The following is a 13,895-nucleotide window of genomic DNA, read 5'->3' on the forward strand; positions in this document are numbered from 1 at the left end:
GTACTGTACATTGTTCCACTTTTATCATAAAGTATTGAAAAACATGCATAATATTTTTGAAATAATTTATTACGAATAAATTACTGGTGTGGTACCAATTACAAGTGGGATGTCCATGCTTACATTCCAGTGAAACCGAAAACATGCTTTGACCTGAAACGGAGATAATAGTTAATACTAAATTAATAACCTACATAGTCTATTCTAAAATAGTAACTTACCTTGATAACATACGATATGTTAACCATTGTATTTGGTACGTTTATTGAAGACGGTTGTATTTGAGGTATGTCCATAAAAAAACTACAAGTCTCCCTTAGTGAGCTTACTAGATTTTTATGTTCAACATTTTTAATTTTTTTCTCGGCATTATAGTAGCCTGAAGACACATTGTATTCCAGTTTCTGAAAGTTTTAAGAAATAAGACCGTGTATACTTTTTTTTTTCAATATGAATAAATGTTAAGATACCTACGTCTTACCTGAATAAGTGTTGCAGTGATTTTTGTAACTTTTACTTTTCTATCATTATTTATTATTGCCTCGAATGGTAGTCTTTGTTTTATAGCCACGCCCTTATACGTTCGAATAATTAATGAAAATTCATCAAACTTTTTAAATGTTTTACTTACTTCAAAAAAGGACTGTAACTGCAAGTTTAAAATTAAACTAGAATTATTATTATTTAAAATTTTGCGAAATCGGATACCATATTATAATATGTATAAGTTAAATCGAATAGAAAGCTTGGTTAAAAAAGTTTGAGATTTTTTACTCACACTGTAATTTCCGTTCTGATTGAGATTTAAAGACGAAATAATTGATAGAGGATAAATAACTGTTTGTCTTATTTTAAATGCTATCTTGCTTTGAATTATAATTCGATAGAATATTTTTGCTATTGTATCTTTAAAACTGGAAGGCAGGTCAGGTGGCAGAGCGAAATGAAACGGGAAATTGATAACTCCTGGTTCTACTGTTTTACCTGAAAGTCATTACAAAGTATTAATTTAGGCGTTGTTTCATACATAAAGGAATAAGTACCCAGGACCGGTTTACACGGGCTTATAACTAAACACTTAGTACTAAGCCTGTGTAAACAAGCCATTAATGACAAGTGGTGAATTTGCTGAATATAAATACATATAAGTTAATAATATTTATTGCGTTAATAGTTATTCTTCATATTATTGGAAAATGGTTAATTTAAATATTTAAACAGTAACTTGAATAGGGATGCAACCTACCTGTGCATATGGGTACAGGCAGGTAGACGAAGAGACAAATGGTTGACTGCAGTATTATTAAATAGAACATAATATTGCAATCAATTAATTATTGCAATCGACCATTACATGCTACCAATACCAAAAATACCAATAGGTACGGTCTACCTCTCTTATTTTTTATATTACATATTCGTTAGAACTTAGAACTTACCATTGATTTCCCCAAAAACATCAATATTTACGTAAAAAATTTTAGATTTCTCTGAATAAATTTTGATGTATGGAATCGTTGGTGATGATCTTGTCCAACTTGCCTGACTTGTTCCTATAACTTTAAACTTAATACCTAAAAACAGTAAAAAAAAACAAATTTAAAATCTCGATGTAAGATAATCCAAAATAAATACATAAGTAAGTAACTATAATAAATTTGATAATAACTAAATTTAGAAACCTTTTATCCTCTGTTTCTTTTTAAATTCTAAGGCTACGGCACCTGTAACGACATCTCCCGTATAAAAAACACCATTATTACTATTCAAAATAATATTGCAATCGTCCCACGACATTTTACCACTGGAAATCAAATAATTTTTTATAGATTTAGGATACGAAAACGACAAAAAAGTACGTAAGAACTGTAATGTAAAACAAATATATAGAACTAGTTAATGGATACTTAGATAAGCACTAAATGATTATCTGATAATATTATGATAAAAAGAAATATTGTGTACTTGATTAAAATACAATTTTATCCCGTATTATTACTACGTGTTATATCATTGCATCAAAACCATCCCTATCATTTTTCACGATTTTCTAGACGCCTTTAAAATAATTGTATGTAACTATGTGTAAATATTAAACCATAAAAACAAGTTATTCAAATCATTTATTTGCATAAATAAATAAATTATAGTTACTTCCTAGCAGAACCTTTTCAGTCCACATATTGTGCACGCCCTTTGACCTTAATAGAAATTAAATAAATTATTTTCATTCATTGCTTCTATCACTTTGAAAAAGTTTTTTATCTTTTATAAACCAAATAACATAAAACTACATAAAAACGTGATAAAAACAAAACATACATCTACATACAACCCTGTGGGTGGTACATATTTTTAAACCATGAATTTTATGCTGTTTTATTATATTTTTTATTTACTTAAAAAATAAAGTTAGTTTTCTTTTATACTTATTATAATTAAAATGAATAATTAAGTTTTAATAAATTCATTCAAATCAAAACGATTTGACAAAATTGTGTCTTTTTGTTATGGCAACACTTTGTCAGCGCTATCTTGCGTGAAAGTATAGGAACTACGCGTATCTATTTGAATTTCGAAACTTTTTATTTTGTAAAAATAAGAAAATATTAACAAAATATTAATTATTTTTTACGCCAAAAACGTAACTAAAATTTTCATTAAATTCGTATTTCTATCTGTGCGTTTAAGTTATTATTTTTGCAATACTTTTAAAAAGGGTTGTCAATTGACTATATCCTTTCCATGACTTTTTGAGATAGCGGAAGTGGTTGGTCCGCCATATCATTCGTGTGGGTCTGTGCTTGTGTGGTTTGGGTGTCTTACCGGTGCCAACCATTATTTTTAATTAGTAATAAGTTATGCGTATGAATCCAGACATGGACGATGACGAGAAGGGGTATGTAATAATATATATGTTTTGCTTGAAATTTTGATGTTATCCTACGTACGCAAACTATAATAGGTCAAACTGCATGTTCGCTTGGTGTGTCGCATTTCACAGATAGCCAGCAAGGCTACCAAGCTATCGTCATGAAAGGTCTTTTGATTTAGTAAAAGGACGTTTCAGTGTCATTTTATTTTTCTAATTACGAATTGTTATAGAATCCCATGGTTACATTTCATATACGCTCATTAGCCTTTTACCGGCGAGCGGCCACCGACCCCAAGCCTGTCCGTGCGCCTTGCGTGTAGCGATCATGGCAGCTATACTTTCCCATTACACAAATGACCAAATTTATGTGTTATTTCCCTATATGTGGCCATTATTTATCATAAACTGTTTATATAACAGTTATAATCTACTAGTATGCGGAAATAATATTTCGACAAATAACCTTTCTGTGACTAATTCAATGCTTTCTCTTATCAAGAATCAAACTGTTTTGTGGCATTTTTGCAAACAAATTATCGATTTCACAGTTTAAATTCCTCACGTTTTGATAAAGGCGGCTTTTTTAATGAGGTTAATAGAACGGCTTTGGAAGTGCCGCGTAGCTATTCCCTCATTTACCTTACTGTGCTAAAACATGCTGATTCATTTACATATGGTAACTTAGCTAGATGATTTTCAGGAATCTTTGGTTGAATTAATTTCATTTATAAATCATAAATAAATGTTTACTTTCATTATCATCTATTTTATACGCGAAATCGCTTGGTCGGTCGACTTTGACACGTCTGCGCAGTTAATACGAGTTTCATTCAAACTACGAAATCGTTAACAGCAAACAATTAAAAAAACATGATTTAAATATGTGGTTACTTATTTATATGGTTAAACAAATACATATATTCACATATAGACAAATGCTAAAATGTTTTTTAATAACCTAAAAATGTTAACTACAATAATGATTCAAGTATTATCAGTTTTATTTGGCATTTTCTTAACCATTACAATCAACATAATCAAGCATCATTCTCCTTATCACTTTGTGGCTACTTAGGTTTAAATGTAAAATATATTGAGATAATAATATAAGCTATTTGGGTCATTGCTATAAATTGAGTGATTGTAAATTTTTGATTAATTTTCATTTGGTGTCTATAACAAGACTACTTGGTATGAAATGAGAAAATATAATTACTTTGAAAGTTTTAATATCTAAGTATATGAATAGGTATGGATAATAAAGAAAAAAATAAAAAGATGAATCTGTAACACATTAATTAACAGACCAGGATGTGAATAATTGGACTTATTTAAACAATATTCAAATAGTCATTATAATAATGTTTAAGTGACAATAGGTTATGGTAAACATCTACCATGTTAAAGTTTGATAAGACTATATTCAAAGACATAAGCATCATCTCTTTGTTTTACTTCACTTGAAAAAGATTCAATTTTTTATTGATTGTATACTCAGATTGAGAAGAAACTTATAAATGTATAATTCTAAAGAAATATAAATACCTACCAAATGTTTGAGTCAATTACTAAGTAGATCATAGATTTTGGTCCTATGACTAATTAAACTTTTCTGATGATGTTTGAAATTTGAATATTCACTCCATAACCATAAATTTAATAAAGCAACTTGTTAATAAGTATAATAATACTAGAAACTCAAGATTCTTATTCATGTAAACTTTCAAGTTATGATAGTAACAATATATAAAACAAAAGTTTTCAGTTTGAACAAATAACACTATAGTACTGATACCCACGCTTTATAAGTATAGTGTATCAAAGGAGAAAATCATCAAGCGATACTAATCTTTATTTCAATTTGCGCAGAAAACTGTTTGTCGGTGGGCTATCATGGGAAACGTCCCAGGAGAATCTTCAGCGCTACTTTTCGCGCTACGGCGACGTAATCGACTGCGTCGTGATGAAGAACAGCGAGTCTGGCCGCTCTAGGGGATTCGGTTTCGTCACATTTGCCGAGCCATCCCTAGTGAATGTAGTGCTGCAGAACGGTCCCCATCAACTCGATGGCAGGTTAGTGTTTTCAAAGTCTTATGCTCTTTTTTATGTGCCTTCAAAGTCTTATGTTCTTTTTTATCTACCTTTACAGCAGTAAGCAGCATAATTTGTATTAAGCAATCTTCAAAGATATCTTCGTCTGAAGGTGTATAACCTTGTAGACTTAAAAAACCAGATAGACATGTTTTCAGCGGGTACTCAAAACTTTTTACAAGTACTTAATTTTTTTAAAAGTAAACCCTTATAAAATTCCTTAGGCATGATGGGTATATATTGATTAATATAGGTATTGTTTTTAGTATCAACAGGTGGACTTAACAAGTACACTATGTAGCTGTCTTGTACCCATTGTTTTTTTAATATAAAGTACCGACTACTTATCTATAATTATTTTAATTAAGGGTTTCTACTGCTACACAGATATTGCATCATTTACATTAAACATTTCATACACCAATCTTTAGGTATTTATGTACATGTGACAAACAAACTTTTTCTGTTATTTTTGTATTTAATAATTTTATATGATTGGAATCAAAATAATATATGTAGCAACAAAAACTATATAAATATATCTATGTAGTTTTGAAATTTAATTCATATTTATTGAAATATGAAATGTAGGTTTTTTTAATCTCTATATTTAAGATGACATTAACCATAATTACCTATCTCAAAAGCGTCATTTTTTCCCATAACAAAAGTAATAAAGCGTTTGTGATGACCCAATTAATATACTGAAATAAACTCACGGACTCGCTAAAACTCGGAAATTACAAACACATGAGTAAACAATTTGACTTTACCTTGGTAAGCTGTTTTGTATTGTGAACGAATTTTATAAAATTTTGAAATACTTCACAGTTGACTCATAGTATAGACACGATAAATATACAAGTAATAATATACCTACGATTTGATTTTTTTGCTGAAGAACCCTTTTAAGTTGGAATTTAACACGCGTATGTTAAAAACGCCGACCAAGTCGGATGCCGCTCCTCGAGGGTGTATCTCGTTGAATATTGATTATTTTTCACTAGCCCCTACTTAAGCTGGGGTGAACAAACAACGACATTTGCTGGGCTTAAAAGCAATTTGCATTAATTCCGAACATAATTTATCAATGTGTTAAATTCATTGAAATTTGTAATTTGATTAACTTTTTTACCTAAGTTACATAAAATGTATTTATTAGGTATTTTAATATTAACCTAATAGGGTATTCTAATGTCTATAGATCCGTAATAAACTATGATATGCTACTAGAGATGCTATGACAAAAGACTTGACGTAAAATGGAGCGTGAGGATGTCAAGAGGGCTGAAGGACTACATAATATTTCGATTTCAAGTTCTTAGATTTTAGTTAATGAATCTTTTCATTTATTAGTTTTAAATTAGATTTCGATTTTTAGAAGCGTAATTGGCAATTACCTGTTATAAGATTGAGAGACCTATTCAGTAAACTTAGGTACTAACAATTGGACTAGGTTTATTCAGCCTATTACCGGAAAGAAATATAACACATTAGTGAAAGTTTCATCCGAATTGGAAAGTTGTTTCTGAGATTAGAACATAATATATGTACTCTTACTTTTCTTGTTACAATAATGAAAGTTGCAATTTTTTTTGCACTAATTTTGCATTAGCCTCCTGAACATTTAATATGCACGTAATTAGGAATGATTTTCTGACTTGGTAACTCTGTAATTTATAATGAGATCATGTACGGGGTTCTAATTACAAAAAATATAGCACGTGTATGCACGCCCTGATAGACGGAAGCTAATTCAAAGCCTATCGTATCGTAGATAAGCAGATAACATCGCATTTCCACGTCTTTGTCGCTAAGACTGTTAAATACAATGGTTTCTATGTAAATACCCCGCATGCTACATTAACTACTTAACATTATTAAATATACAATGAAATCACACACGTGCATAGAAAATGTTATCATTCTTTTCTTCGATATTCACATCTATGGACACGTATTTAAATTACAGCAGCGAGATCGAACTAGCTTCTATAATTTAACATTAATCAGACAATGACCTCTTGATTGATAACAGTACTTTTTGGTAACGTCCGCGTCACCATTTCGCGACGTCATGCTAACGGAGATTCAATTGGCCGCGAATTTTTTTAGTGAACCCATTCACTGAACACAATGTTTATTGTTTACGTGTCAGTGCCTGCGTAGTTGGATGTACTAGATAAAATATATTATATTATAGCATCATGCTTGCCGTGCCCATCTTTAAGGAATTTATACTAAGGCGTCTCCTCGTTTAAACAAATTCACAGATGCGCTAGTTGATCCTGTTATTGCTTTTAACTTAACAATATCCACATCCAGGCAGTGCCTACAACACAATGTTGATGGTACGTTCAGATGTTTGTGGGACAGTAATTGAAAATCAGCATATACACATTGTTTTTATAAACTTTTGTGTCTACAAAATTTCCAACAGCACAATTTTTAAAGCAAGACAATTGCGACATTCAATTTGAATTTTATTGTGATAGACCGGGAGATACTGACACAAAATTTCGAGTCATTTGTAACAGGATGGCGGTTCTACAGGGGTCTTAGTACGCAATGACAAAAAGAAAAACGATGGCGTGAACGCTGGTACCGGCGGCTTAGTCGCGTGGGCGTTAGTCGAACTCGTCGGAAAATAGCGAAAGTCAAACGATTTGTAACAGTATGGCACTTATTTTTCCTGTAAGTTTGAGGATCAACAAATATAAATACAAAATTTCAAAGATCTAAGTGTTGGAAATCCTCACTTATATAAATTAATAATAAATTAAGTTTTCAAGTGTAACAGCACTTTTTCCCCCTACTAGAAGTATGGCAAATATAATAATGGTCACATTTTATCAAATACTCTCCCAAAATCCAAATGCAATACTGGTACAAAAAGTTTGGCGAAATAAAAATTTTTTGCAGATTTTCGGCGGTATGGCGACCATTTGGAATCGTCCGAAAAGTATGGTATGGCGATTTTCGTAAATGGCTGCACGACGATAGTTACCTGTGCTAAAGTTAGCCTGGTACAAATGGTTGAATGATTGTTTTATTTAAATCAACACATTCGCGTCGGTATGGCGGGCTGTAAGTCACACCGGAAAAGTATGGCATGACACTACCGCCTACTACTTTTTTATGGGCTATCGGTAAATTCTAAAATTTTTGTGTTACAAATCGTTTGACTTTCGCTATTTTTCCGACGAGTTCGACAAACGCCCACGCGACTAAGACACCGGTACCAGCGTTCACACCATCATTTTTCTTTTTGTCATTGCGTACTAAGACCCCTGTAGAACCGCCATCCTTGTTACAAATGACTCGAAATTTTGTGTCAGTATCTCCCGGTCTATGACAGGTTTTCAGATAGTAGGTATTATAATAAAACTAGGCTATTGTATAAAGTATTGTTCCAATGTGGAGGGTTGGTTTGCTTAATTGATGGGGTGAGGAGTGTCATACAAACGATTTTTTTTCCATCACTGCTTGTACAATAAATGATTTAGGTAAAACGACACTGAAAAGATGTCAAATTATCTGGTACGTGCCAATTTGCCGGCGTTGGTTTTGATTTATTACCTTGGCGTTATTAGATAACGTTGATTTTATAGCGATGCGTGTAGACTTTTTTTTACGCGGAATAATGTGTGAGATTGGCACGTAGGATTAGAATTCAATTTATATACGATTAGAACGATATTCGTGGAAGTTAATAAAACATTCAAATAAAGGTGAGGATACATGCCAGCAGCAAATTAAAACACAATCCCCTTTTATAGCGCTAAGTAAAGATTGTGGCACGACTAAATATAATTTAAATATTTTTTTTTATCAATCTTACACACTTACACAAATAAATAAAATGATGTTAATAGGTATCTCTCGAAAATATGAACCGTTTTTATCGAGACTTGAGACAAATAATAAAATAATATTATTTGATATCTGATACGATATTAAACATGATGTTACGTGACGTAGCTGTGTGTGTTTCTGATTCAATAGATAAACATACTAATTTAATTAGCTCGGTCCTCAGTTGTAAATTACTTTGTTCAAACACTTGATGCCATTTTGTTGCTCTCCAAATTTAAAACGAATTCAGAGCATTGAACTAAATAAAATTAACAAACCAAAAAACACATTCACTAAAAGTCATAAAATTTTAATGATTTTGGCTGTTTCCGTGTGTACGTAATTACACATTTGGTTTAAATGCTCAGCAGTTCTTATTATTTAATGACTAAATCCATAACACGAGATATTTCGGGGCTTCATTTACACATAGTAACATCTCTAGTAGATACATCTTTTATCTTTAACTAGACGTCATGTTGAAACATTTACTGTAGTACCTTGATAAAACAGTTATTTTCCCATGTTCTTTTATTACAAAATTGTAAGAAATGTCTGTCTATAAAAATAACTATTGAATTAAAAATATGAATTTATAAATAAGTTTACTTTAGGGCGAACAATAATTCAACTAGTTGTATAATAATCTATCTAGACAAATGAAAAGTGTACAATTAAGAGCTTTATTCATCCCAGAAATGCGAAACAATGCCCCATACAGAGAGGATAATACCGGTCCGCTTTATGAGAAAAGCTATTGTGGGCTATCTGTGTGTAACGTAACGCCTTCGTCTCGATATCTGTTCCATAATAGGAATCTGGGATTTTCTTATATCATATCTGTGTAGTATAAAGTAATACGACTTGTTTTAAAAGAAAATTGACGTCATAACAATCAATACTGATTAAATATTTAGCTAAGTACATTCTTTTCACGACTTGAATAGTTATCCGACACATATTTGATTTATGCTGCGATAAAATATTATGTTTACAACTCGTGTATAATAAATGAGCAGCCGACTGTGACATCGGTTCATTTTGCCACCCCATTTCTTCCCGGATGCCGCACGGGATGAATTTGGAATAATCTATCCTAAATTGTACATTAATGAAATTGGAATTCAATCACGTTCGGTTTAACGTGACGCGTGATCAACGTGGCATATATTGAAATGGGAATGTTTTATAGGACAATCGATCCAAAGCCGTGCAACCCGCGCACCCTGCAAAAGCCGAAGCGCGGCGGTGGCTACCCCAAGGTGTTCCTGGGCGGTCTGCCCTCCAACATCACGGAGACCGATCTGAGAGTGTTCTTTGGACGCTATGGCAAGGTCATGGAGGTCGTCATCATGTACGACCAGGAGAAGAAGAAATCTAGAGGTGGGTACTTTTCGAAAATGAGATGAGTTGGATGGAATGTTTGAAAATATGTATACGTCTAAGTTATTGAAGTGAAAATTTTTGTCCAACCCCGATAGTTGGACAAAAATTTAGTGTAACATTTTTGCGTTACGCCGTACGCGTGACATTTTTGCGTTACGCCGTATGCGTGACATTTTTGCGTTACGCCATACTCGTGACATTTTTAAGGTCATAAAGAAGTTTCACTTCTTACGTCAGTGTACTCTACATACATTTTTTTATTTATTTTTATAGATCGAACCTTTAAATACGTCAGTAGTGCGTTCGAGGAACTAATAAAATATATCTAACCTAGACCTAAGACCTAATAAAAGATAAGTCAAAAACATAATATTCTCTTTGTAAAAACGATTGTATAAAATATTCCACATCCAGGCAGTGCTTACGATAACTATGTTGTTAGTACGTTCAGATGTTTGTGGGATAGTAAATGCAGATCAGCATATACACTGTGTTCCCTTGAACATTTGTGTCTATAAAATTTGCGACATTTTATAAAACATTGTCCAATTTAAGGGCAACGACCTCACCTGTTATGCTTTGTCTCGCGCATAAGTCCGTGTGGTATTTCAATTTACTTAAAATATGTAGTAGCTGTTTATCTAGGTGCATATTATTATATTGATGTACATAGTTTCTTTTTAAATATTTTGAAGAAATGTATTCTTTAGAATGTAAGACGTGAGTGAGCTGATACATGCCTTGATTTAGTTGTTTAATATCTATACTTTCTTGATCAATAGAATGAAATCAACACATGTGTCTTTAATATTGAAACGGTTCGATATTTTATGTAACACTTAATCAATACTACAGTCTGAGCATGGTGAATAACGCATAGTTTCTTTCTAGGCTTCGGTTTCCTGTCGTTTGAAGATGAGATATCCGTGGAGCGAGTGACCCAGGAGCATTTCATTAACCTTAATGGGAAACAGGTAATGTGTCTTGACATAAAATGCTATTATGATCCTTGTTTAACATTTCAATTTAATTCAGTTTCTGTGTAAAATCATCAAAAGTTGGTTGGTAGCTTGCACTACAATGACAAATGGTTTGAGGTATTATTTTGAATAGATATGTATAAACTTATGGATTAAATTTGGTGAATCTTTTTTTAGCCTTACCTCCTTATACAATTTTATACTAATGGACTTGACCACAATTTAAATATTATAATTTTTCGATTAATTTCTGCATAGTAATTAGATGAAACGCGTTATAATTTGACTTTCCATTCAGATCGTAGATATTATGTCAAAAGTAAATGGCATCGAGAATTTCCAAGAAAAAATTAGTAGTCAAATTTAATGTGATATCTTGTTAATTGTTACTTGCAAGATAATAATTAATAAGATAAAAAAGAAATTAGGGCAAAGGGTGACACTGCCAAAAATAATAAATCAGCGATGGCCTTCGTTTTAAAAGAAAATTATTATATTATGAGTCATTAAATCGGCTAACATTCGGTCGATTATTATTATTTTTAATTGAATTTCATTTCAAGACATTCTATTTTCGATTTAAGTTGCGTTACTTAAACATTACGTAACGCTTTAATTAAAATCGTTATAATTCTAATACCGCAGTTGTTTTTCCCTAAAGTTTGTTTTCCTGTTGAATATATGTACATACTTATTCTATACGATATTTTATAAGTGCTGAAGATTTTATCGAGTTACCTCATGTTACAATACGTCTTGTATAACAATGCATAGGTCTGAAAATAAATGTGTAACTTTGAATTTCTTATCTGATACGAATTTTATAGAAATCATGAATAGTAGAAACGTTTAGAATACCGATTTTCTACAATATATCTGTGATAAACAAAAAACAACATAATAAATAGATTACTAGAATGTTATATAGAAATGTTTTTTTTTTATATTATTTTGACTTTTGAGTACAATCACGTAGGTTTTTTTTTTAAAGGCACCCGTTATCACAGCGTTCGCGCCACCTCTGGATTATTAGAGCAGGCTCCAAGGAGATGTTCGTTTGCAAAAATCGCGGACCTAAATCTGACTTCTGATATATATTGTATAGATCCCAGACATCCTATAGACAGATGTTGCCAACTAGTTTTGTGGTCCCCCTGCCCGCACCCTGGTAATTAAATATGGCATACAAAGAAAAAAATAAAAATTTCCAAAACATGCCGTGTGGGGTATCAAATGAAAGAGCTTATTGAGTAGATCACGAATATATAGCATACTATATACATTTCTTACACTTTCTCTAAGATTTTTTAGAAAATTTACGAAAATGGTCCATTTTTGAGTTAACTTTAAACCACTATAGATTGAAAACTCATGAATATATTTTTTAAATTATTATTTTAAATAATTAACAATAGTCCATTGTTTATGATTCAATAGTTCGTAATATAATATAAGTGAGCTATGTGGTGGATTTGATGAAAATAACTATATACTATATGAACTTGAAAATATACTCGCCATCTTTGAATGCTCCCCCCACTCCCCCATGCAACTATTTCACTGTACGAAATATTGAATCGTAAACAATGGACTATTGTTAATTATTTAAAATAATAATTTAAAAAATATATTCATGAGTTTTCAATCTATAGTGGTTTAAAGTTAACTCAAAAATGGACCATTTTCGTAAATTTTCTAAAAAATCTTAGAGAAAGTGTAAGAAATGTATATAGTATGCTATATATTCGTGATCTACTCAATAAGCTCTTTCATTTGATACCCCACACGGCATGTTTTGGAAATTTTTATTTTTTTCTTTGTATGCCATATTTAATTACCGGGGTGCGGGCAGGGGGACCACAAAACTGGTTGGCAACATCTGTCTATAGGATGTCTGGGATCTATACAATATATATCAGAAGTCAGATTTAGGTCCGCGATTTTTGCAAACGAAACTCCACTGAGAGTCCGGTCTATATAGTCCAGAGACATTTTTTGCTTTTATTTATTTTTTTGTATGATTGCACCAAAATCATTTATCACGGCGTTTTGTATTTTTTTACAATTCGGTTCATCACTGTTTGTTCTACACGTACAAACTTACCCAAGTGTAGGTTACACTAGGTCTATATCAACATCATTATGTGTTCTACACATACTTACCCAGGTGTAAGTTGTACTAGGTCGACATAAACATCATTACGTGTTCTACACATCCACACTCGTCCAGGTGGAGATCAAGCGCGCGGAGCCGCGCGACGGGTCCGGCAAGCTGGGGTCGGGCGGCAGCGGGCTCGGCGGCGGCATGGGCGGCGCGCCCGGCGACCAGCCCGCCGCCGGCCAGTGGGGCCCGCCGCAGGCCGCGCCCATGAACATGATACAGGGCCACAACGGCCAGATGGGCGGCCCGCCGATCAACATGCCGATGGCCGGACCGAACATTATGCAAGGGTGAGTTGTATACATGATGATAGTAGTGTTGTTAAAGTTGTAGCTTTCCATCAGGCGAGATAGTGGTCAAGCGCTTTCCTATCAAACAATAAAAAAAAAGTTTTGTTTATGTATCTGTTAGTATACAGCCAGATATATTAGAAACATTGAGGAGCTTTTTGAAATCTGTTTTTATTAACTTTGTTATATTATAATATTAGTATTTATTGCAATCATCTTTTTTTATTAATTTGTTTAAAGAAAAATATAGCTGTAAA

General features: G+C 32.4%; 2 protein-coding genes across 6 annotated transcripts in view; one reads left to right on the forward strand and one right to left on the reverse strand.

Moving 5' to 3' along the window:
- Positions 1 to 69: 69 nt before the first annotated feature.
- Positions 70 to 1,835, reverse strand: LOC149900320 (arrestin domain-containing protein 2-like). Its single transcript, XM_090113439.1, has 6 exons — positions 1,683 to 1,835; positions 1,440 to 1,574; positions 779 to 984; positions 482 to 649; positions 222 to 404; positions 70 to 153 (listed from the first exon to the last, which is right to left on the reverse strand). The coding sequence occupies exons 1-6, from the start codon at positions 1,795 to 1,797 to the stop codon at positions 70 to 72; spliced, it is 891 nt and encodes a 296-aa protein (XP_089969565.1). The 5' UTR covers positions 1,798 to 1,835.
- Positions 1,836 to 2,742: 907 nt separating this feature from the next.
- The window catches only part of Hrb27C (Heterogeneous nuclear ribonucleoprotein at 27C), a 29,185-nt gene continuing 18,032 nt past the window's right edge, over positions 2,743 to 13,895 (forward strand). For all 5 annotated transcript variants that reach the window (XM_090113014.1, XM_090113009.1, XM_090113010.1 and 2 more), the window contains exons 1-5: positions 2,743 to 2,899; positions 4,745 to 4,948; positions 10,014 to 10,204; positions 11,099 to 11,181; positions 13,418 to 13,638. In XM_090113014.1, coding sequence (XP_089969140.1) covers positions 2,862 to 2,899; positions 4,745 to 4,948; positions 10,014 to 10,204; positions 11,099 to 11,181; positions 13,418 to 13,638 — 737 coding nt within the window. In that variant the 5' untranslated portion in view covers positions 2,743 to 2,861. The remainder of the gene's footprint in view (positions 2,900 to 4,744; positions 4,949 to 10,013; positions 10,205 to 11,098; positions 11,182 to 13,417; positions 13,639 to 13,895) is intronic.

This window comes from Colias eurytheme, chromosome 19, assembly GCF_061535395.1.
Source record: "Colias eurytheme isolate Ceu_HAF_F1 chromosome 19, ilColEury1 Martin Lab GWU primary, whole genome shotgun sequence".
NCBI lineage: Eukaryota > Metazoa > Arthropoda > Insecta > Lepidoptera > Pieridae > Colias > Colias eurytheme.